The sequence below is a fragment of the Tamandua tetradactyla genome, chromosome 1, assembly GCF_023851605.1.
Source record: "Tamandua tetradactyla isolate mTamTet1 chromosome 1, mTamTet1.pri, whole genome shotgun sequence".
NCBI classification, from domain to species: Eukaryota; Metazoa; Chordata; class Mammalia; order Pilosa; family Myrmecophagidae; genus Tamandua; species Tamandua tetradactyla.
This window is the reverse complement of record NC_135327.1, coordinates 230345194-230369003: the sequence shown is the minus strand read 5'-3', so window position 1 is coordinate 230369003 and position 23810 is coordinate 230345194. Positions and strand designations below refer to the sequence as shown.

The window sequence follows — 23810 nt, the reverse complement described above, 5'->3', positions numbered from 1 at the left end:
GAATGTATTCATTTCATATGCTTGCTTAACTTACAGAAATTAAACTGCCTCAGTTTAATTTTTTATTTTTATTTTTTGGGAGGAGAGAGTGATGGAGAGAACAAAGTTAAATGATGTGGCGATTCCCCTTTCCCATCAGCCATCACAGGCTTCCAAACGAAAGCTCCAGGCAGAACTGGCCATGCTGTCCCTCTCCAGCCCTATACCTGTGCCCCCTCAGTGGGGCACATTGCAGCACTGGGTATGGCTGCACTACTTAAAGAAACAGAGGGCATTTTCATGCCATGCTATTAGAATCAAGCCAACAGCTTCATCTTGTATTATCCAAAGACTCCACAGCCTACTCTGACATTGGAGACAACTGGCCTTATGAAGAGTTTACTGTGGGGCTCTGAGCATGCCAAGCTAAGGGGATCCCAGGTATAGCTTTGACTTACATCTTGTGGTAGTTAGATTCAGGTGTCAACTTGGCCAGGTGAACATGCCTAGTTCTGTTGCTGTGGACAAGAGCCAATGGTACATGAACTTCATCTGTTGCTCATTACATCTGCAGTTGGCTAGGAGGTGTGCCTGCTGCAGTGAATGGTGTTTGACTTAATTGGCCAGTGCTTAAATGAGAGCCTCAACGTAGCACAGCCCAAGCAGCTCAGCATTCCTCATCTCAGCACTCACAGCTCAGCCCAGGCCTTTGGAGATGCAGAAAGAAAACACCCCGGGGAAAGTTGCTGGAACCCAGAGGTCTGGAGAGAAGGCCAGCAGAGATTCGTCTCTGGTGTGTTGCATTCTGGCAGCTAGCAAACTAGAACACCTCTGAACTTAGCCCTCAGGAAAGGGGTGGCACCACTGGATCCTTGGGGGACATATAAAGCATCCTGGTGGTCTAATTTAGCTACAAGACCTAATTTGGTACTGAGAGTTTAAAATGTAAGAAGAAATCATATCTACGCTACTATTAAATGACAAGTCATATACTCTTGGATTATATGACCAGGTCTGGAATTTGTGAATTAAGAAAAATCGGTAGTTAGACTCAAGATAATTGACATTTAAACGTAATTTAAATCCTGAACCAAATCCTATCATATTGCTGTTTTGACACTATAGCCTTAGTTCATTTTTAAAGCTTCTTGTAGACCATTTTCAATGTATAAACTGAGCAACAGGTTTAAAATGTGCAATATGAAGCTATTTATAAACCTAAAAATTCCAACTCTTTTTTTTTTTTGTCTTTGAGAGAAAGTATGTCCTGCTGAAATTTCATGTCCAACAAAGTAATTTAATTGCTGTCCGATTGTTGTGAAATGCTTTATTGTTGTGCTCTGTAGTCGCAATAGCCAGGAAGAGAGCAGAGCCTATCATTTCTGATTGCGGGCATTAGAGAAATGTTCGGATTGAATTGTATACGGTCAGTTAGATGTGCGTGAATACCCATAGGTCTCAGACTGGTCACCATACTAGCCAAAGTCTAGACACAGTGAGGTTCTCTCTCTCTTTGCCCTGCCTTCTTTGTTAATGTACTGGGCTTTCTATGGTGCAGGAAACCTTCCAGCCTAGCCAGTCAAGAGTCCGAGCAGCCTAGAATTGCAGGAGCATTCTTAAGTTATCCCAAAGGAATAAAATCTCCCAAGAAACTACTGGACAAGTCCATGCTTTGCGGCCAGAGATAAACCGGACTTGATACCTAGCCAGCTGGGGCCGTGGCACCAACTCGCAGGCTGTCCTGGACAAGCTGAGAAAGCGCGTTGACTCTAGATGCTAAGATGGCAAAAGCACACGTCATCTAGGTCACTGGGATCCTTGTATTCTTGAAATCTGAGTGCCCCAGTGTCAGTAATTCTAAAATGTTAGTATAGTGAGCAATTTCCATGGGGGGTTGTTAAAATGCAGAGGGAACCTTACGTTCCATTGTATTCCCTTTAGAAGGCTTAAATTTTTTACCTCATGCATGTATTACCCAACCAACCAATCAATAAACCACTAAAGAAACATTTTCAAAAGAAGGAGAAGAAATCTACATTAATCTATATTAGGAAAATTAGGGATACTCTTGTTAGGAAAATTCAAAAGTAAGCAACCTTTCATGAATAGCAAATTATCATTGCTGAATGTATAGGCTGCATCTGATTTACTTAGGTTTTTGCATATAGAATGCATATAATACTTTTCTATTTTTTTGGAAAAAAAACCTGGGCATTTCCATCTATCTGGCTGTTAACCTGTCTATTTAGTTTGGGTTTTGGTCTCTGTCTCTGTTGAAAACAGTTGACTACCTTCCAGTCTCGAAGGATGGCTGTGAATAAGGAACGGTGACCAGCTCTCTTTTTTCCACGCTAAAGAGATGAGCCAAGTCCCTTGAAAACAAGCCCCGCCTGAAATATCAGGGCACTCTGTTGTCTTTGGTTTTTCAGCCAGTGAGTGCTATGTTTGCTTTCCATCTGAGCACCATTTGGCAAGCAAGAGATAAAATCTGTAGAATTATTTAACATCACATCTGTTTATAGCAGCTTTTTCAAGATTATCCAAGTGATTTCAAAGTTTGGCTTATGTGTTAACCAACTGTAGTGACAGTATTTTATATGGTTCTATTTTAGAAAGTTAAGACTTCAACAAATTCAATCCAACAAATTCAATCCAACAAACATATACTGAATACCTAAAAATGAACCATTTTAGTGCTAAATTATATATTGAATTCCCTTAAACTTGCTTGCACTAATAAAATAATGAGTTCTCCTGGAAATAATTAAAAGTTAATTGCCCAAGAATGAATTTGCATTCGTTCAATTTGGAAGTTGTAAGTGCAAAATGAATATGAAAAAAATACGATCCTTAAAGGATAAGGGAATAAAATATTTCAAAAAGCACTGTACAGAGTTGGCTTCTGTTAAAAAATAAATTAACATGGGAACTAACTATTAGGAGAACCTAAGGAAAAGGCTGATATGACAAAAGAAAGCATTTAATAAAAGCTGTTTATGGTTCTACCACTGCCCTGCTGGGGATTTCATGTCAACAGATGGAAAGACATTCCAAATACAAATGCTCATGCTCAAGGCAGCTCTTTCAATATTGGTGTGAAATATTGATTAAATGATTAAAAAAGTCATTGAGATATTTTGTGATTATGCTTTTGTTAAAATCTATCCACCAGAAAAGTTCCAGCATTTCATATTCTTGATATGAATATAATACCTAACGGTCTATGAGCTTTTTTAAATGCTGATGAGTTGATAGTCTGCCAATTCCTGCACCAGAGGTACAATCTTACCCATTCCAGAGTCCTGTGAGGAGTTGGCAGCTAGGGAAATTATACTCCAGGACTTCTGTCATTGTTGGAAAAGTACAGGGAACACAGTGCTTCAGCAATGTGTGTTGTGCTCCTGTTATTTCTTTAGTTCTCAGAGCGTCTAAAATTGTATCATTTTATATAACTCTGGGGCAATCGAAACCAGCTGGTAGAAGCTATTGGGGAAAACAAAGGAGGTATTGTAGGATAAAAATAAGATTTACTGGTTGAATGGAGATTAGCAATCTAATTTTCCTTTTCTGGGATAATATAGAAAGGTATTCTAGCCAGATTCTGAATTAATGAGACTTACTTTGCCTTCCTTTCTGGAAAGCCGGTTTTTCTTTCTCCTCGACTCCAGGATGTTCCCTTTCAGAAGAATCAGTGAGAGGAGAGTTATTCTCTCCATGAATCATGACTTTGGCTGCAAAGATTTCTGATGGTCAGTTCTCCTAAAAACAGGCAGATTTTAGATTCCTGATCGGCAGAAGAGACCCCGTGGGTGGCCTGACAGCCTCCTGGTGCTGGGACGGGGCTCGTCTCTCTTCGTCGTGCCCCCGGCACAGGCTGTAAATCACGGCCTGATTCACCTCTGCCGCGGCTGCTGCTGCCTCAAGAGCCACGAGAGCCCCAGGAAGGGCATGTGGAGGTCGGAATTCCTTCTACGTGGAGATGATCAAAATAATCCTAACAGCTGCCTTAACCTCGGCTCACCAAGTGCCAGGCTGCACGTGGAATTTTACCTCCGCTGAAGTCGTGCAAACCTGTGAACTCATGGCAGCGTTGCAGTCACTTTGGGATCCCTGTTTCCCAGAGTACATGAGAATGAGAAAGGTTGAGAAGCTTACTGAGGCCGCAGAAGTCATCGCTGTGTAGGGTCAAGACTTAAAATAAAACTCTGTAAAGGATGGATATTTGGAGAGGTAAAGAAATGCATAAATCCATGCCAGGCTTGACCCTCTTGGGCTCAGGTGGCACCGCTTTTCCCAGCGCTGTGCTTTGTGGGTGAGTGATAGAAACAGGGAGCCCACCAGGAAGGGTCATGGAGACCCCCTCTCTCTGGCCCACTGCAGGGGGTTCATTAGCTCGTTTCCACCTGCCTCCATTTAAACCTTACCTCAGAGGTTTGTTGTAAAGGGTACGGAAAAAGTTTCCTCCAACAATGATTGAGGTTACATTTCCACGGAGTACGTGGTTGTCAAGACAGAGTCCACAAGGGAAATAAAGACATAGATTGGGGGAAAGTAGTGAAAATAGTGCGCAGATAAATCTCTCATGGGGAAAAAAATGGTTTGTGAATAACCACTAAAAATGTATGCAACAAATAAATGGTGTGTGCAGAGTTTATTATTTTGTAATGGAGAAATTACCCCATGTCAGCTTATTCTTTTGCTTTCTCTCATGTATCATAAGACAGAGCCTAAATCTCTCTCTGTTACCCAGCACATGGGCTGTGGAAATAGGGAGTAACACTCAATGCCAGGTTTCTGAAGAATGGTCTTAAAATATTTCAGACACCTCAGCTGTGGCGTGTGCATGTAACTGCCATCCACAGTAAATAGTGAGTGAGAACGCACGTGCAAAAGGAGGTACATACAAGTACCCTTGGCTTAAAACACTGAAGATGAGGATAGCGTTTGTCTAAGAAGCACACCCAAGCACTGAATGCCCGGTTTTCCTGGGCTGGCCCCGGCCGATGCCTGCCCCCAGGTGGGACCTCCAGCCCCTTCCTCACGTGGCCACCGGTGTGCCCTGGGAGTTACATGGCCACCACACCTAACGCCACGATGATGCTCTGATGGTCCCCTAACCCCTGCTATTAACTGACAAAGATGTACATTTGGTATTTTCAGAACCCCAGACAGAAGGAGAATGTTCAGGTTAGTGCGATTATTCTCCATCCTGCAAACAGAACATATGGTCTCCGAGGTGATAGTATTGCTTTCTGGCCTTGTGTTGCCAGATAAATGGAGGACATAGAACAAATGTATTGATCAATGAGGAAAAAAAGGTAAAATACATATTCACAGTGAACTATTTTGGAGAAAATTATTGTTTGATGATGAAGGACAATTCCATGAGTATCACTTAAAGAAGCAACAGAAAACAATGGCCAGGTCCGAGTGAGAGAGGAGTGTTTGAAAATCAATAAAATGAAAAAGATATCGAAGGTGCTGTGGGCCAAGGAAGGAGAGCTTAGCATGAAGACACAGGTCCAAATATGCATTCTGCTTATGCTTACTCAGCTTTCGCTATGAGCGTTTTCTTCTGGGTTAAAGGGGTGAGCTCTGAAATCAATTCGTTAAATCAATTCCATTAAAAGCAAATCTGAAGAAAACACTGCACATCCAAGAGTGCTTCTGTTAACAGAAGGTGATGCTCACTGTAATTTATGAAGCAGAAAATTGCTTCATACCCAAATTCTTAAAATCCTTTTTATTTTTTGCTGCCTTTAATAAGACATAGAACATTTGTACACATGAACTGCATAAAACTCTAATAGAATTAGCATTTAGTAATTTGATCTTTCATATGCCTGACAAATCTGATGTAGGATAAAGCCAGGAAATAAACAGGTGGGACGCACCCAGTGCTTTAAGGCAAGAGCCCTCCTGGGTGCCCTCACAGCTCCATAATGAAGAGCACATAGCAAGAGCAGCAGGGAAAACAAAGCTTCCCGAATACCAAAAATCACTTCTAAAATTATATGTCTTATTGTTTTTAAACATTGCTATGACCACTTAGACGTCAAGGGACTAATTGAACTTGGGGATAGAGACAGATAAGTTTGAGTTCACCTTAAAACATGAGGTTTTAAAAAATGATGAGGAATATTACAGCAAATCCCAAAGTCAATTCACTTCTGCTTGGAGTAGTCCCTCTTCCGAGCTTAGATGAGGACCCTGAATTGAGCATGAGTGGAGATGTGAATGGAGATACATGATGTTCTTTGATCAGGATAAATTAATGGAATGGATGAGATGGAACAGTGAGTCTTTTCAGGTTTGAATGGTTAGTTTAGACTGATGTGAACCCACATAAGTATGTAAGAAAATACTCTAATTTAGCCTGGATCACAAATAGAGTCTCTCTTGGAGGTTATGGCAGGGGCTTGTCAAGCTGCATCGCGCAGATTCCTTCTGAGAGAGCTCATTACCCGGACCCATGTGGCTTCCACTGTCTGGCCTTAAACTGTACTTTCTAGGGACAGACAGAAGACGCTGCTGCTTTCCTGGTAGTGTCCTGCCAGTGTGATAGCGTTGTATTTCAAATGAGCTCACAGTCTTGTCTGAGAGAGTGAATGACACCATTATCAAGGATAATGAAAATAAACCTAGATTAATCAGTGGGTGAAGGGTACAAATGATTTAATGGAATGGCTTTCAAACTTTTTTAGTTTCAACAGTAGAAACATTTTTGACAACTGAAACTCCAGATAGAAAACAGATTTTCAGATGTAGTTGGGGTGATCTTAGGGCAGAGATTTGGGGGCCAGCCCTTGCACCCCACCCCACCCCGCCTCCACCAGCATCTTTGGGGACCTCTGCAAAATGAAACTTTGAACTTGGAACAAATTTAATGTGTAGTTCCTTAGTTAAACAAGACGAGCCTTCCCAAGCCATCTAGTCATTCTTTCCTCTTTTATTTCCAAGGACTCAAATAAAGTGCAATTAGGTATAATTTTACTCTTAAACAGCAGCAAAGAGAGAAGGAGATTGGACACAGTAAGAGAGAAACATGTTTATGGACCCAAAAATGAGTAAAGGGACGCTCAGGCTAAAGTTCTCTGGGAATCTAAAGATATCAACCCATTTATCGCCTCATTTCAACATTCTAGGTACAACTCTGAGACTTTTTTATAATAAAATAGTTAGAATGAAGACTTGATGTGGCCCCAGCGCAGCCTGCTCTCCTGGCAGGGCAGAGGCGAGGTGGTCCAGAACTCAGGCCTCGGGGACGGGCCCGAGGGAGATGCGTGACCTGGAGTGGCCAGAAACCCGAAATTCCATCCCTGTGGATTGACAGAGTCCGTCCGTCTGGGTAACAGCAGCCCCGCACCCCTGAGCCACCAGGGCTTCACATTCCAATCTCTGAGCCAACAACAAAGTGAAAGTGACTGCTCCTTTCTGCCAGCTTTTTTAAGCATTTGAAGGGGCTATTTAAGTATTTGGTACAAAGTCAGGATTTTTAAAGAAAGGGTTTCAAAAACTGGTATCCTGAAACCTCTTTATTAAATGAGTATTTGCTTTATGAAATGAGTATTTGCACAGTCATAAAGAGTCTTCCTTCCTTTCTTCCTTCTTTTTCTTTTTCTTTCTTCCTTTCTCTCTTTCTTCCCTCCCTTCTCCTCCTTCACCTTCTCCTCTCTCCCTCCCTTCACCCCCCTTTCTCCCTCCCTCTTTCCACCTTCTCTCAGTCTCTTTCTTTCCCGAAAGTCTCAGCTCTCACTGCTGCTCTACCAAGATGGTCAGCTGCTGACGAGAGAATGTTAGCCTCTGGTTGGACTTACTAATCAAGGACACAGGGTTATTCCTTTTTGTTTATAGTCAGGAATCTTGCCATTAAAGAAGCAGAAGCCCTGAGTCAGGACTTGAGACGTGTCTGTGGGTCTTCTAGGGTCGGGTTACAGAGTCTGTCCTTTTCATTTGTTCCATAAGTACTTTTCAGGCTGTGCTGGGTGCTGCGGAGAGTACAAAGGTGTAAAATAATTTACCTTTACTGAACACCTCCTATGTCAGACACCCACAGGGTGCTTTCCTACACTCTCTTATTCTTTTTTAAATTTTTTTTTATGCTATCTTATTTAATCATCACCAAACCCAGACTTTAAAATCACCAAAAGGTAGATTTTAATCTCCACCTTATTGAAACTGAATCTCCAATCATACCTCCCATCCATCACCTCCAGTAATCACCAGTGGTAACTTGCTGTGTATCATGGTGGGTGGCAGAGCCAGGAGCCGAGCCCACATTTATTCTAAAACTCCCCCCCTTTCCAATAGTCATGCAGATAAAATTTTGCAATAATGGATAGTGATATGAAACATCACTGGGCTGCATTGAGAATCGTGTAACCGATATCTAGGCATGCAGTTCTAGGAAACCACGCTGCGCCCAGGGGTGCTGCCTCCACCCCTTCCCTTTTCTTGGGCTCATGTTAAATGAGGCCCTGCTTTGTGCTGGCGGTGCCCCAGCAGCATTGCGGAAATCGTGAATCAGTTTACGTCATTAGCAAAGATGCTGTTAAAATCTAGAACTGTGCAAGTGTGTGGCTATGCAAAGCAAGAGAATGCCAGAGCTCATACCCAGGTCAAGGTTAGTGACCACGTGTGTCCGAGGAGCCTGGGGACTCAGTAGCACCAGCTCCAACACAGGTGGCCCCAGACCCAGAGAGGGAATCGCTGTGACCTACGGCAGTTCAACCTGCCATGCTCCATGTTCCCTGACTCCTCCAAGGTGAGCTGCCACTGCCCGGGTTGCAGACTCCAAAAGCAGTGCATTTAGTTAGGTGAGAAAATATGAATTATTTTTTAAATGAAATTCTCACTGTATAAACATATTCTAAAAAGTACAAAAATGACTAATATGCCAGTTTATAGAGCCTTTCTTTCTAAGGTATAAATATGCAACATTTTATTCATGTCTATATAATTTGGAGAAACCAGATAAACCTGTCTGTATGTTTATAATCATAGTCCTACTACAAATAGCATATCTCAGCTTCAGACGATCATTTCTCTTCTTGCAGAGCTCCTGTGTCTCTAAAGGAGTCGAACATCTTTCATGCATAAGGAATCGTATTGTTCAAACTCATTTTCAGCCAGACTCTAGCTAGTTGCCAAAAACATATTTTCAGATCAATCGGTGAAGAAATGCCCTCTGCATAATATTACTTGCATAATAATACAAGTTTTACATGGCAATGGCCCTAGGTAAGCTGAAACCTCTGTGTTCCCATCTCTAAGGGTCTAACTTCTCTCAAATGAAGCATTTTCTGTCCTCAGGCAGGTGCAGGAACTTTGAAGGGTCCTGATGGGTCACAGACACTCCCTGGGCAGAGGCTGGGGCTGAGGCCTCTGGAGGCACAGCAGGATGGGAAGGTTCACCGGGCTTCAGTCGAACAGTGCAAGTAACTTGAGCATGCCGGAGCTTAGCGGAGGAGCTTGGGCAAGACAGAGGCTGCAGAAAGGAGAAGGAAGGGGAGGGGAGGAGATGCTAAGCCTCAGTCGTGGTCCGTGTCTGTGTGTCTGTGAGGTCCACCCCTCTTCCAGGAACCCCGGGGCTGGTCATTTCCTGAGCTGGCTGCATGACAGGCTGCCCTTTGCAGGACATGCCTGTTTCATTTGGAAATATAGAATCCACGTTTTGTTGAAAAGAGGAATACCTGTAACTTTTTATCCTTCCGGTAGCATACGATTCCCACCCTCCTCAAAAAGTTCACCCCTTTAACTCAGCACATGAACACGTTACGGTGTCTTTGTGGCTATAACTGGCACTGTCGTGGTAGGAATGAAACTTTCAGCTTTGCAACTTGGCTGCATCGCCATGCCTATTTTGGGGGTTGTTTCTCTACTAAGCGTTGCCAGGAGTGTCAGCTGTTCAGGAATTCTGCACTCCGGTGTGACTTGTGCCTTTGCCACCTGATGCGCCGTGAGCTGATGCTCTGCGCCCTACAGAAGGAAGACGCAAAGCGGTCAGCAGTTGATGACTGACAGCCATGCTCCCTTCCGCAGTCCCCGCGCCCACCGAGTGCAGTGGGGACCAGAAGTGGCCAGAGTGACCACTTGGTCTTTTTCTGGTATTAGCATTCAGTCGTTCACCCTCATGAATGATGCTGGTTCTAGATTATTCATGGATGTCCTGCATCATTTATGAGTATAGAATTTCAGCCTCCCAGCAGGTAAAAGTCAAATCCAACAGAATGAAAATAATTAAAATGTGACCACATAATATATTTATCCCATGCAGACAGACAGGGTTTAATTTTAAGAAATCTATAAATGTAGTTAAACTGCATTGGTAGTGAAAATCATCTGATCATCGTGATAGATGCAAGAACTATATATGATAAAAATCCAACTTTTTGTTCCCTAAGGACAAATTTTATCACATTGAGATAGAAAGATGATTATTAAAACACCAATAAATATATTTCAAAACAACACAAAAATTATACTAAACTTCAACTCCCCAGACAAAATCTTCCTTAATTAACAGTAGCAAAATTAACTAACATAGTTACCAAGAAACTTAATAATACTTAAACTTGTAAAAATATAGGAGGTAAGATGCAATGTAACGAAGAATTGTTTAAGTCAATACCTGGGCAGATTTGCCTCATTTGAAGTCCCCTTAGCCAGAGTATTTCAATATGCATTAACAGCACTTTAAAAGTTAGAGGGGAACCAAAGAAGGAAATTGAATTTAACTGTGAAAAATTAGTATTTACAAGTCTTGTGAGTTAAATGGCTTTTAACTATTTCCAAATAAGAGGCCACTTCATCCTCTTGTGAAGTAGTAGTTGGAGAAATTGTTGGCGGGTATTACTGTGTGCTGAATTAGGTAGGAATCTGTGTAGAGCTTGGCCACCTCCTGATTGAAAGTTTTCCATCTCATGCCTAAGGCCGATTGGATACAAAAAGCATGTCCTGTAGGGAAATGAGATACAGTTTTCACTAATCTTCCACTGAAAATAAAATTTGTAAGCAACGATCCAAAATACTATGATCTACCACTCCAATTAAAAATTGTTCAATAATCTCCAAAACAAAATGATTTCCCTTTATCTTACGGTCCCATATGAACTATTACCTATTTAACCTTATGATAAAAATGTATTAGTGAAAAATCACTGCTATCATCATAGGTATTCTTAATTGTTACTTCTTTATAAGGATTTTTCCATATCTTTGATGCTGAGGGATCATTTTTCACAGTTTTGCAGACTGTGGCAAGGGAACTGACTAAATGTACAATTGATATTTCCATTAAGGTAGCATGCTCTGATAAATACACCTCAGGCTGCAGGACAATATAAATCATCAGACTCTTACCAGTCGAAGGCGGTGGATTCTTTTGCCTGATGCACTCAGATGACCCACTCCTGAGACACTGGCATTTCAAAGAGAGGAAGAGTTTATTGCTAAGTACAAGGAAATCAGGTGGTCTATCAGCCCAAAATCTTGCTCTCAAAACTGCAGTAATTTTTGACAGTTTTATAGCATTAAAAGATGGGCAGGGCTGTGCACGGGTGGTTCAGTGTCAGAATTCTCACCTGCTGTGTGGGAGACCTGGGTTTGATTGCCAGAGCCTGCCCATGTTAAAAAAAAAAAGAAAAAGAGATGGTTAGGTTTTAGGATAATGAGCACAAGGGCTCCAGATGATGTAACCCGAGGTGATCTAATTACTGAGCATGTGCAGACTGAACACATGCTTAGTCACAGAGGATATTAGAAAATAGCAGCCTTCATATGATGATGGGCATGGTTTTAGTATTATAACGAGGCACAGGTGACTTGTAGGTTAAAGCCTAAACTACTTTGCATGTCAGACGGGCCCCCTTAGGTTAGATCCATTTCTGGCTCTCAAGATCACTTTGGACTTGGGTTGGGTTAGGTCTGGTGACCCAAGGCCCTTCATTCATAAACATCAGGGGCTGCCTCAAGTGGTCACAAGACTCCAAAGTTGAAAAACTGGGTAAATGGTACAAGCAAAAGTTAGTCACAAGGTTCTTACAATCCCAAGAGCACACGATGAAGGCTATGTAACAGTTCAAAGATTTCAGGTATTCCCCCTTTGTATTCTAATATGCTAGAAAGTAAAAAGGAACATCTATATAATAATCCAGTGAGCATGATCACCCTGAAATCCTAACTTCTTGGTTACAAGACTCCTTGACAAGGTGGTCCTAAAGTTTTCAGAACTTCACAGGTCCTTATTTTCATGTAATAACATGGAACGGGTCAGCATGTGGGTCAAACTTGACCCATTGGCTATTTTCACAAGTAAAGTTGTATTGAAACATAGCCATGCACATTTGCTCATGCATTGTCTAAGGATGCTTTCAAGCTACAAGGACAGAGGTGAGCAGTCCTTGACAGAGGTCATATACTCTACAGAGTCAAAAATATCTACTCTAAAAAAGTCTGCCCTCCCCTGATCAAGAAACGAATTCTTGTTAAGATTCGGTAAAAGTTGCTTCCCTGAGTTCTCTTTTGCAAACGTGTAGTCTCCTGGTGAAATGAAATATTTTCAACTCCAAAGTAACACCTGCACTTCATTTCAATCATATGTATTGCTTATGCATATATACTTACTGTATTTTCTTCATCTGAATATATTACCATTGGAAAATAAGCCACATTTCTGAAACCCTTTCCATAAAATTGAAATAAGCTGCAGATTTGCAGTTTAATCTCTTGAATTGATAGATTCTGTGAATTAGACAATATTGCTTGTTTTCTAGGTTGCCTTATTTAATGGGACTTTGAAATCAACATTGTATTGAAATTGGGAGGAGAATGGTACAATTAATTTGAAGTATAGCACTCTATAAGTTTGTTTTGCAGTGTAATAATAAGCAAAATATAACTTGAAAATAAAAATATTGTGAACTATTATACTTAGGAGCAGCCTTTGTTGACATCAACTTTTGAAATTTATTTATAAAACCATATAATGTCTGTCTACTTATAAATACTGAATAAAGATTTGGCCCATATGTGAGATTTCAGATTTTGAAAACTTTTCTAAGTTTCTGTAATAGCTAATCCCAAAATATGATGATATAGGACTTTATAGTATAAAATATATTTTGTATGAATTTGTTGCTTGGAACTAATTCATAAACATTTTCTAAATTCTGCCTCAAATGTGAAAAACCTCACTAAATCGTTTTTACCAGTTATCCAGCATGCTCCATGCATACTAGAAAGACAATACTTAGGTATGAAAAACAGCTGGCAGCCACTGACCGTTCACCTGCTTTTCATCGGGACCACGCGTAGGGCTCAGTGGGGTGACATGCCCGTGAGCTCCTGACCACCTCGCCCCCTGCGGAGCCCGCAGACGGTGCTAACCTGCAAGCATAACAATGGATGCTTACGAACTTTTCCTTTTATTCCCTGTCCCTACTCTGCACCTGCCTTCTCTTCCAATCGGCCACGCGGCTTGCTCTGAAGATGCTCCAGCGGGTTCGACCGCCATCGGCAGGACTGGGTGGACAGCGGCTGCCCCGAGGAGGTAGGCGGGGGCTTGGGTGGGACAAGGTTTCTGGGACCCAGTGGCCCGGCGGAGATGCTGCAGCCGAGTCGAAAGGGACCTCCTTTAACCAAAAGAGCCCATCCTTGAGCTCTGCTGTCCACCAGGCATCGGGCTTCAAGGCTTCACCAAGTGCGTGATCTCAGTTTACCCTCACACCATCCCATGGGGCAGGGGCTGTTCTGGCCCTACCCCTGAGAGAAGACGGAGGAGGTCGGCAGGGTGGGGAAGGCTGGGGAGCCACGAGCTGGGGAGGCAGAGCCTGGGTTGGAGTCTGCGAGGGGAGGCGGCAGTCTGAAACACCTGCTGTGTTCTGAGCCCCAGGCAGCCTTGTCCCTAGCAAGACCAGAGGTGTGGGGGAAAGACTGATGGCAGCTAATGTGCATAAGGATCTAAGGATCATAACAGGAAAGATTAAATACTAAAGAGTACACCAGATTCTGAGCTGCTCAGGAGGAGGGGATCATTGAAAAAATTAGGAACAGCATCAGATGGCCATGTGGAGCCACCATACACGGGAAAGGCCAGCTTCTAGCCCCCTCCCGCGGCCCCCCAGTGCAGGGCAAATCTGAGCTGTCATTTCAGGGTCACCTAAACATTCTCTATGCTCGTGAAGAAGAGTGTATGCTGCTGCTCCCTTCATTAAGTTTCAGAGATGGATTTTGAATAAAAATCATTAGAAATTGCACAGATTTTCTCATTATGTAAAGCCAATTCATAACAAAGCTGTATTTTTTTAAAGTATCAGGAGATCAGTGGCTACTAGAGGTATTTTTGAAGTCATATGGCATCTTTAAACTCATAACCTTTTTTTAAAAAAAAATTCCTGTGTAAGGATCTCGAGAAGCGCATCTTTTTTTTTTTTTGCTCCACAGTTCCAAAGTTGAGTTGACTTTAGTTCCAGGGTCACATCTACAATTATCTCCATTCTCTGCATGTTGATGCTCCTAGAACTGAAAGATTGAATGTGTTTACTACTCTTACTATTATCAAATGTTATCTATGAAAACAATAATAGCAGCTGCCTTTCCTTCAGTGTTCCAAAAAGATCTTGAATGCTTGAAAATATATGGCCCCAGTGCTTTCCAACACATCAAATTTAATCCTTTACTAATCTTGAGAGCAGTCATTACCAGTCCTTTACATATGAAAAGGGTTAGACAAGGCAGGTAGGTATTTTGGTCTTTTTCATCTTATCTTTAGTTTTCTTTTAACTATGTTCATTTGAATCTTTTTTTGCAATTTTTTTAATTAATTAAAAAAATTAACAACAAACAAAACATTAAGATATCATTCCATTCTACATATACAATCAGTAATTCTTAATATCATCACGTAGTTGCATATTCATCATTTCTTAGAACATTTGCATTGATTTAGAAAAAGAAATAAAAAGACAACAGAAAAAGAAATAAAATGATAACAGAGAAAAAAAAAGATTATACATACTATACCCCTTACCCCTCACTTTCATTTACCACTAGCATTTCAATCTAAACTTATTTTAACATTTGTTCCCCCTATTATTTATTTTTATTCCATATGTTCTACTACTCTGTTGATAAAGTAGATAAAAAGGAGCATCAGACACAAGGTTTTCACATTCACAGAGTCTCATTGTGAAAGCTATATCATTGTTCAATCATCATCAAGAAACATGGCTACTGGAACACAGCTCTACATTTTCAGGCAGTTCCCTCCAGCCTCTCCACTACATCTTGAACAACAAGGTGATATCTACTTAATGCATAAGAATAACCTCCAGGATAACCTCTCAACTCTGTTTGGAATCTCTCAGCCATTGACACTTAGTTTCATTTCACTCCTCCCCCTTTGGTCGAGAAGTTTCCCTCAATCCCCCGATGTTAATTCTCAGCTCATTCTAGGGTTTTTCCTCAGTCCCTCGATGCTGAGTCTCAGCTCATTCCAGGATCTCTATCCCACGTTGCCAGGAATGTCCACACCCCTGGGAGTCATGTCCCACGCAGAGAGGGGTAGGGTGGTGAGACTGATCATCATGTTGGCTGGAGAGAGAGACCACATCTGAGCAACAAAAGAGGCTCTCTTGGGGGTGACTCTTAGGCCTAAATTTTAAGTAGACTTGACCTATCCTTTGTGGGGTTAAGTTTCATATGAACAAACCCCAAGACTGGGGGCTCAGCCTATAGCTTTGGTTGTCCACACTGCTTGTGAGAATATCAAGAATTCAACTTGGGGAAGTTGAATTTCTCCCCACTCTCACCATTCCCCGAAGGGGGCTTGCAAATACTTTTCCAGTAACTGATCAAATCACTCCGGGATTCATCAGGGCATCACTCTGGACAAACCAACAAAATCTCATGTCCTACCTGAGATTCCAAGTACTTATGACATTCAATCAAACTATCTACATAAGTTGTATTAGGAAATGTTCTAGTCAAAATATAAATTTTGTAACAAATAAACATTTTTTGCTTTAGTCTCACACATAAGGTAACATTTTAAAATACTAATTACCATCTATTTTCAGCACCCTGCAATAATGACATTCCTTTGTTCTTCCTCATGCAAAAACATTTTTTTTTTAAAGTGCATCTTTGAGAGTGTTATTGAACTTTAAGTCTGGTATTATCCATGCCGCTTTAATTGTTTTTTGACAGCCGTTTGGGGGATTATAGTATTATATGCTGATCCTTTTATCTCACTTTGGTCGTCTAACAATGACAGTTAAACCAACATAGTTCAAAAATATCTATTGCTAGAGTCATAATTGTATTCTCAGGTATGTGTTTCTTTCGCGTAATTATAGATAGCTCAGTAAACAGTGTTGAACTGATGAAGAGTATTCTTTGGAAGTCTTCCTTCTCTTGCTTTAGTATGTGCCCTCCACATACGGAACCTCAGGAGATGGAGAAAGATCACTGTGACTTAAACCCATCCATGTCTATTTGCAGAGAATTCGCCACATCCTATGGAATGTATTAAGTGCTAAAATTGCAAAGGTAATTTTTCAAAGACCCCCTCCTCCTGAGCAGCTCAGAATTTGGTGTACTCTTTCATATTTCATCTTTCCTGTTATTATCCTATTGTCAACCTTCTGGTGAGCAATTCTATCTTTCTTTACAGGTAAGTGAACAAGTCTCCAACTTCAGCTGATTTTCCATGTCGGGAAATGGGGTTGCATTTGGTTTCTGATCTTCCAAGATGAATTCATTCAATCATTTGCAGAGTCTAATATGAGCACCTGTTTATAAACTGTGGCAAGCTTGGAGGAGTAGGGCAGACCACCCTGCAAGGGATTGCCCCTAGAGAACAGCCTGGGCAAGTGCCTGGTCTTGGTGGGCAGAATGGGGGCAGGTTGGCTGGAGGAGGTGACCTGGAAGCTGACCCCTGGGGGAAGTGAAGAAAGGAGAGGAGGGGGAGATGAGATTAGTGCAGGAACAGGGCTCTCCAGGGGCAGGCTGAAGGAGCTAGGACTTTATCCGGAGGGTTTGAGTCAAGGGGATGCAATGATCCAAATTGATTTTTAGAAGGATCACCCTTGGTTATGGGGGGGTAATGGAGCATGAGGCTGAGACCAATGAGTTGACTGTAGCTGTAACTAAGAAAGAAGCTAGTGGGAAGGTGGGGAAGGAAGGGACAAAAAGCCGTGGTTTAAATGGAAATGTTTTGGTTTTTTGTTTTTCCTTTTCTTTCTTCTTTCCTTTTGTTTTTAAATGTCCTTGTAACATTTTTATTACATTAACGTCCTCAGAAGCACAAGAAAATGAAAGCCTATGAATTCATGACCCAGATTAAGATAAGAACCCTCCCTGTTGCTCCCGCACCTGCTGTGTCCCAGCCCTGCCTCTCTCCATAAAAAATAAACACGTATATTTGTATTATGTTAATGTTCAGTTTTGAAACACAATGCCAAATTGTTTCCAGTTTACCTATTTACACGCCACGCAAAATGTGAGAATTTTTACTATTCTACATTCCTGACAACCCTGGTATTGTCAGTTTTCTCTGTTTCTCTGTTAACACAGTGGGGATAAAATGGTATTTTATTGGGAACTTACTTTGCATTTATCTAATAATTAATGAAATCGAACATTTTCATATACTTTACTGGTGTCTGGGTTTCTTCTATTTTGCTTCTTCTGTCAAATTCATGCTCATGTCTTTTTCTGATTTTTCTATTGGGTTATTGTCTTTTTCTTTATAGTCTAAACACTACTTCTTTTATTGGTTATATTCAATGAATACAGTAGACCTTATGTGAAGCCACCTCACAAAGCTCTTACTAATTTTTAAAATATGCCTTGTGGTGATTTTCTCTGTAAATGATTACATCGTCTGCAAAAAAAGAGAAAATTTCCTTTCTTCCTTCCACTATTTATACCTTTTATTTATTTTTAATGCAATATTGGCCCATCTAGTACCCCAGTTGCATTTATCTTCTCCCAGATTTTGTGTTCTTTTTTCATTTTCTCTATGAAATTATTTAGCGAGCAGTCATCTCAATGTATCAAGTTTATCAATCTTTTACTTTATGGTTAGATATATGTGTGTATGCATCTTATTTAAAAAGATTTTTCCTGCCAGGTTTCATAAGAATTATTGTCATATATTTTCTTATACATGTCTTAAAGCTTTGTTTTTCACATGAAAGCCTGTGTTCTGTCTGGAATTGGTTTCTGTACATCATCTGAGGTAGGAATCCAATTTCGTGTAGCTTTACCCCCTTCCTAGGTTAACAGATGCCAATCACCATTTCTAAAATCCTTCCCTTCTGGCAGTGTTGGGTGAGCTCGTTCTCTCATACGGAGTTCCCACTGTGGCAGGGAGTCAGAGTCTTCTTTTGCAGCGCTCCAGTTGTCAGCACCTGGGCCACTGGCACACTGTCTTAATTATTATAGTGTCATAAGAAACCTTTATATTTTATGAGACAAGTGTTTTACTTCTTCACAAATATTTTGAATATTTGGGGGCTTTTGCCTACATACATTTTAGAATTAACTTGTCAAGTTCTATAATCGATCAATAAATAAATCTTATTAATATTTTATTGGTATTACATTGAATTATAAATTATATCACCTTGGGGGAATAGAAATATTTAAAATATCATCATCTTGTCCATAAGCATTCTTTATTTCTCCATTTTTTTAGATCTCTTTCATGTTTTAAATAAAATTTTAGGATTTTCCTAATCTTTGATAGATTATAACTTATTGTGGCTGCTTTAAACAATGTTTCATTTATTATTATTATGGATTCCAACTCATTGCTGATAGAAACTCAGTTGATCAGTAAGTGATGTTCTGTCCAGCCAAAGTGAGAAACTAAAATACTCTTCTTAATTTTAATACTTTGTCCAGTGATTGCTTTTTCATTTAGACAGTCATGTCATCTTTGAATAACAGCAGACTTGTTTCTTCTGTCTGGGATCATACATTTTATTTCTTATCTTATCTTCCCAGCCTGACGAGAACAGCCTGTGCAATGTCAAGTGGCGTCTCACTCTTAAGAAAGATGTTTGCTGTCGGGTTTTTGTAGAAATCCCATTATCAGTTTTGGAAATTTCTCTCTAGCCTTAGTTCGCTCAATTTTTTTTTATGTTCATAAATTATCATTAATTTTTTTCAAATGCTTTTTCTGTACTGCTGAAATGACCATTTAGTATTTCTTTACTAAAATCTATTAGTTTAAAAAATATTTTGTTAATGTGGTGATTAGCATGACATTTGCAGGTCTTCTTAAGTTGTATCACTTCATTCTTGGATAAAGCCAACTGAGTTACGATGTATTTTTTTTTATTATATTTTCTTTATTTAGCTTGACAATATCCCATTTAACACTTAGTATTTCTTGTGTGTTCAGATGGTAGGTTGACCTATAGTTTTCCCTTTTCATTCTATCCTTGTCGGGTACCGGTATCAAGGTTATACTGATCTCACAGACTAGTAAGGGAGTCCCCTTGACCCATTATTAAGATGCCAGTTATGATTTTAGAATTAATTGTTCCTTGACAGATTGACAGAACTCGTTTCCTTGTTAGAAAGACAAGCTATTGATTCAATGTTTAATATTTACAGAACAGTTCAAGCTCTGATTTCTTCTTGGTCACTTTTAGTAAATCACATTTTCCCAGGAATTTATCCTTTTTTCCATTTCTTGGATGTAAACTTGTTCATAAAATTTATTTTCGATGTGCTACTTAATCTATGGATTTCTTCTTTTCTGCTCTAAATATTTTTTATGTCTTTTCTTAATTAACTTTGACTTTATTGGTCCTCTCAGATAGCCAACTTTGTTTTCTATCTCGTTAATTCATGGTTTTTTTTTTTTGTTCAGTATTTACTACCTTCCCCTCTCTGTGTTTATTCATTGTCCTTTTACAAATTTCTGTAATTGGACACAGTTCAAATTCATTTTCAGTCTTCCTTCTTCTCTAATAGGTATGTGTTTATTGTTGTAATTTTCCCTCAGAATTTATGGATTAAGCTTTCTCCGACAAGGTTTTCTTTGTCATATTTTATTGTCATTCTGCTCTACCTATGTTTAATTTCTATTAAGATTTTCATCTTTGAACCTTGTTATTAAAATATCTTCTTTTACATTACAAATGTGTGGGAATTTTTTTAACTACCTTCTTGTTATTGAGGCCCAATCTAATTGAATTGTCAGAGAACATATCCTATATAATAGTGTTTGAAATTGTTGGAACATTTTTCTATCATAATGCATAGACGCTTTGTGTGAAGGGTAGATCTGAACTTGAGAAGAGTGTGTGCTCTAATTGGCTGAGTATCGAGTCTAATAAATGCGTTGTACACCGGACTTTCTATTTAGGTGGAAATCTTCAATTATGATGGTGCATTTGTTGATTTCTCCATATTCTATCAAATTTTGCTTTAAGCATTTTGAGCTGATTTAGTTTGTTTATCCAAACAGGCGATCTCTAATTTTTAACTAAGTGAATTTATGTATGGCTTTGCTCCTAATATCTTACTTTGTGCCTCTAATTGTGTTTTTTTCTATGCGTCTTACTGCTCTTTTCTTATTTTTAATTGATTATTAAGTGAGATTTCTTGTTATTTAATTTTTGCTATATTAATTCTCTTACACTGCTTCAAAGTAACACATTTTATGGCTAGTCTTTAAATTTCATCATGCATATTAAATTTAACAAAATCTAAAATTAATCATACCTATTTCTCTTTCCTGAATAAAACAATGACCTCAGAACTCTTTTAACTCTGAGCAACCCTCTTATATAGGAAATGGTATTGGTGTATGATATTTTACTTCTTTTTTAATACCACACATTAGACAATGTTTTTATTATGTTATTCAGACAATATTTGCTTAGCTTAACCATATGTTTATCTATCTGGAAGCTCACCGTTCTCCTTACTTCTCATGTCTTCCTTCTGGGCTTATTCCTTTTCCTTGAAGATTTCCTCTAGATGTATTGGATCTCCTTATATTAGTGAAAGCCTTTGGTGGTGAATTCTATCAATACTTGTTTATCTGAAGACATCTTTATTTCATTCTCATTTTTAAAACATAGTTTTATGAGAATTATATGTTGATAGTTGCATCTAATTAGACACCTAAATGTATTATTCCCACTTTCTTCTGACTTCTGATGCTTTTTAGAAGTCTGTTGTCAATTAGTTTTTCTATATATGTTATTTGTTCTTTCTTTCTGACTGCTTCTCTCCCTCTCTCTTTGGTGTTCTGCAATTTCTCTAAACTTTGTCTATGTATGAACGTCTTTTGATTTATCCAGCCACATGAATGGATGGATGGATGGATGGATGGATGGATGGATGGATAGATTGATGGTGAATGGATAGATGGATGGTGGATGGATAGATGGATGGTGGATGGATAGATGGATGGTGGATGGATAGATGGATACATACATCCATACGTATTTAGAGATTATTTGCCTTTGATTCGTGAAGGTCTTCAGTTCTAAAATTCTTAGCCATAATTTCTTCAACACTGCCTCCCTTCCATTCTCTTTGTTTTCTCTTTTGGAGGTCTTTGTAGATAGACTTGGCCTTCTCCTTGTATCTTTTAACCTCTCTTACATATAATCTTTCTTCTTATATCTCTATGCTGCATCTAGGTAATTTCTTCAGATCTGTTTTCCAGCTCATTAATCCTCTCCCAACTTGTTTAATATGGTATTTAACCAATCCATTAAATTAGTAATTTCAATAAATATATTTTTCATTTCTAAAATTTAGATTTGATGCTTTTAAAAATCACTGTTCTTTTTATAGCCACATATTATTGGTTCATTTTTTCAGATTTTACAAATATTTAATATGCCATTTTTACATTTTCCATATTGGATAACTCTAACATCTAAAATTTTTGGTAGTTAAGTCTATTGGTTTCGCCAACCATTGATCAGGATGTTCTTTTGCTTTTGATGTTTCTTTTTGTTCCCTGCAATGAGAAGTGCATATTTATTCCATGGATATCTTTAGACTTAAATAGTTGATGCTTACCACCAAAAAAGTTTGGATGATGGGAATTTGAGAGGTTTGGGGGATATCATGAAAGAAGGAACACTTTAGCTTTTCTCTAGAGTCTCTGGCTTAATGTGGGGGTGGACAGCCAGATTTATCTCCCCATCTGTTCTTGGTGCAAGACCTGGTCTCAGAGCAGTGTTGATTCAGCATTTGTTCTCAGGGCAAAACCTTCTTATTTTTTAAATTTACTTACTGTTACTGCGCCTGCTTTTAGTACATAGCTTTTGCTGTGATTTGGTTTGGGGAGGAGACAATGAAAGGGCACTTTGAAGATTTTCCTTACTCCTAGTAATGCTTTAAAATTCATATTTTATCCAGAATCTATATGTAGTGTGGCAGAAGGGCCCATCAGATTCACTAGTCTCCTTTTACTGCCAAAACAAAAACAAAAACAAACAAACAAAAGCCCAAGTACAGGATTCTTCTGCAAACACTGGGATGTTTTGCAGTATGGTTCTTTGAGCACAGGAAAAAGGGACAGCATGTGCATGGATAATGTGCAGTAAACTTTGTTTTAGACTCAGTGGGTTTGAGAGGTCTTTCACATCCGTGTGTGAAGTCAGAAGATGGAAGTTTGGGCCTGAAATTCAGGAGACAAGCATGGACTGGCGTTACTGGTTTAAGAATAGCTGAATGAAGATGTTAAGTGAAGTTGTGAGTGTGGAGGGAATTACCCATTGAGAATGCATGTGGTGAAGAGATGACCATCAAGAGAGATCCAGAAACCACCAAAATGGACTCGATCTGAGATGGCAGTGTAGTGAGGAGTAGGATTTAGTTCATCCTCCAGAGAAGCTAGGAAATAGCCAGGGACAGTACAGATGACTGCTGGGGCCACGTCAGTGACCGGACACACAGCATACCCCAGTCTGGAGAAGCTGGACCAGCTGCGAGCCTGCCTAGAATCCCCAAGTCCCGGAGGCCAGCGCCCCTGCCCGACAGGCTGGTTCCAAGGCTGGTTAGGAAAGGGACTTTACTAACAGCAGGGGCTGAGCACAACCAAGATCCAGTTGTGGAATTAATTAACAAATTCTGACTACTAAATATAGGCCCCCAGCTCAGCTAAACCCCAAGAAAAAGCTGAGGTTGCTGGTTTTGCCCTGAGAGTGGACAGGGCTGATGGAAAAAGAAAAAAAAAAAAAGAGGTTTTCTCGGATTGGAAAGGTCTGGACCCTAAAGGAAAGGAGGGGGCACACAGGACCCAGAGATATGCAGAGCAACGTACCAACTCACGTTCTTCATTGGCAAACCCTAGGAACAGGGGTCCTGCAGTGAAAAACATGTTTTTTTCTTTTCTTTCTTTGTGGCTGTGTTTCTATGACTTGACTGCTCTTTGCGTATAACTGCAAGGCTTATCAGGCTCCAACTACCCCAGGTAAGAGCAGATTTAAGCTTGTCTGAGAGGCAAAGAGGTTGGCCAGGTGAAAGAAAGTAATTCCCTGGAGGCTGTGCCTTCCCCAGGAAAGGGGTGGGGCCAACTCAGGTGGAATCCCTCCCTCAAGGAAATCAGACCCCAGTGTCTGGAAAACTGAAGCAATTAAAGCCAGCCTACAACCTCTCCTCTGTTTCAACCACCCCCCAGCAGGGAGAGTCTGATGACATTAAAGGTGCCACATCACCTTATGCTGGTGGGACCAGCAGGCAGACAAGCACCACGTACTGGGCAGGATAAGAAAAACAGAGTCCAAAGACTTCACAGGAAAATCTTTCAACCTGCTGGGTCTCACCCTCAGAGAAAATCAATGCAG

At 40.0% G+C, this 23810-nt stretch overlaps 1 protein-coding gene across 1 annotated transcript in view; it reads left to right on the top strand.

Annotated features, from left to right (window-relative positions):
• PLXDC2 (plexin domain containing 2) overlaps nt 1–23810 on the top strand; it is a 372398-nt gene that overhangs the window by 278935 nt on the left and 69653 nt on the right. Inside the window, exon 10 of the mRNA XM_077154385.1 lies at nt 13468–13528. Within this exon, the coding sequence (XP_077010500.1) occupies nt 13468–13528 (61 nt within the window). The remainder of the gene's footprint in view (nt 1–13467; nt 13529–23810) is intronic.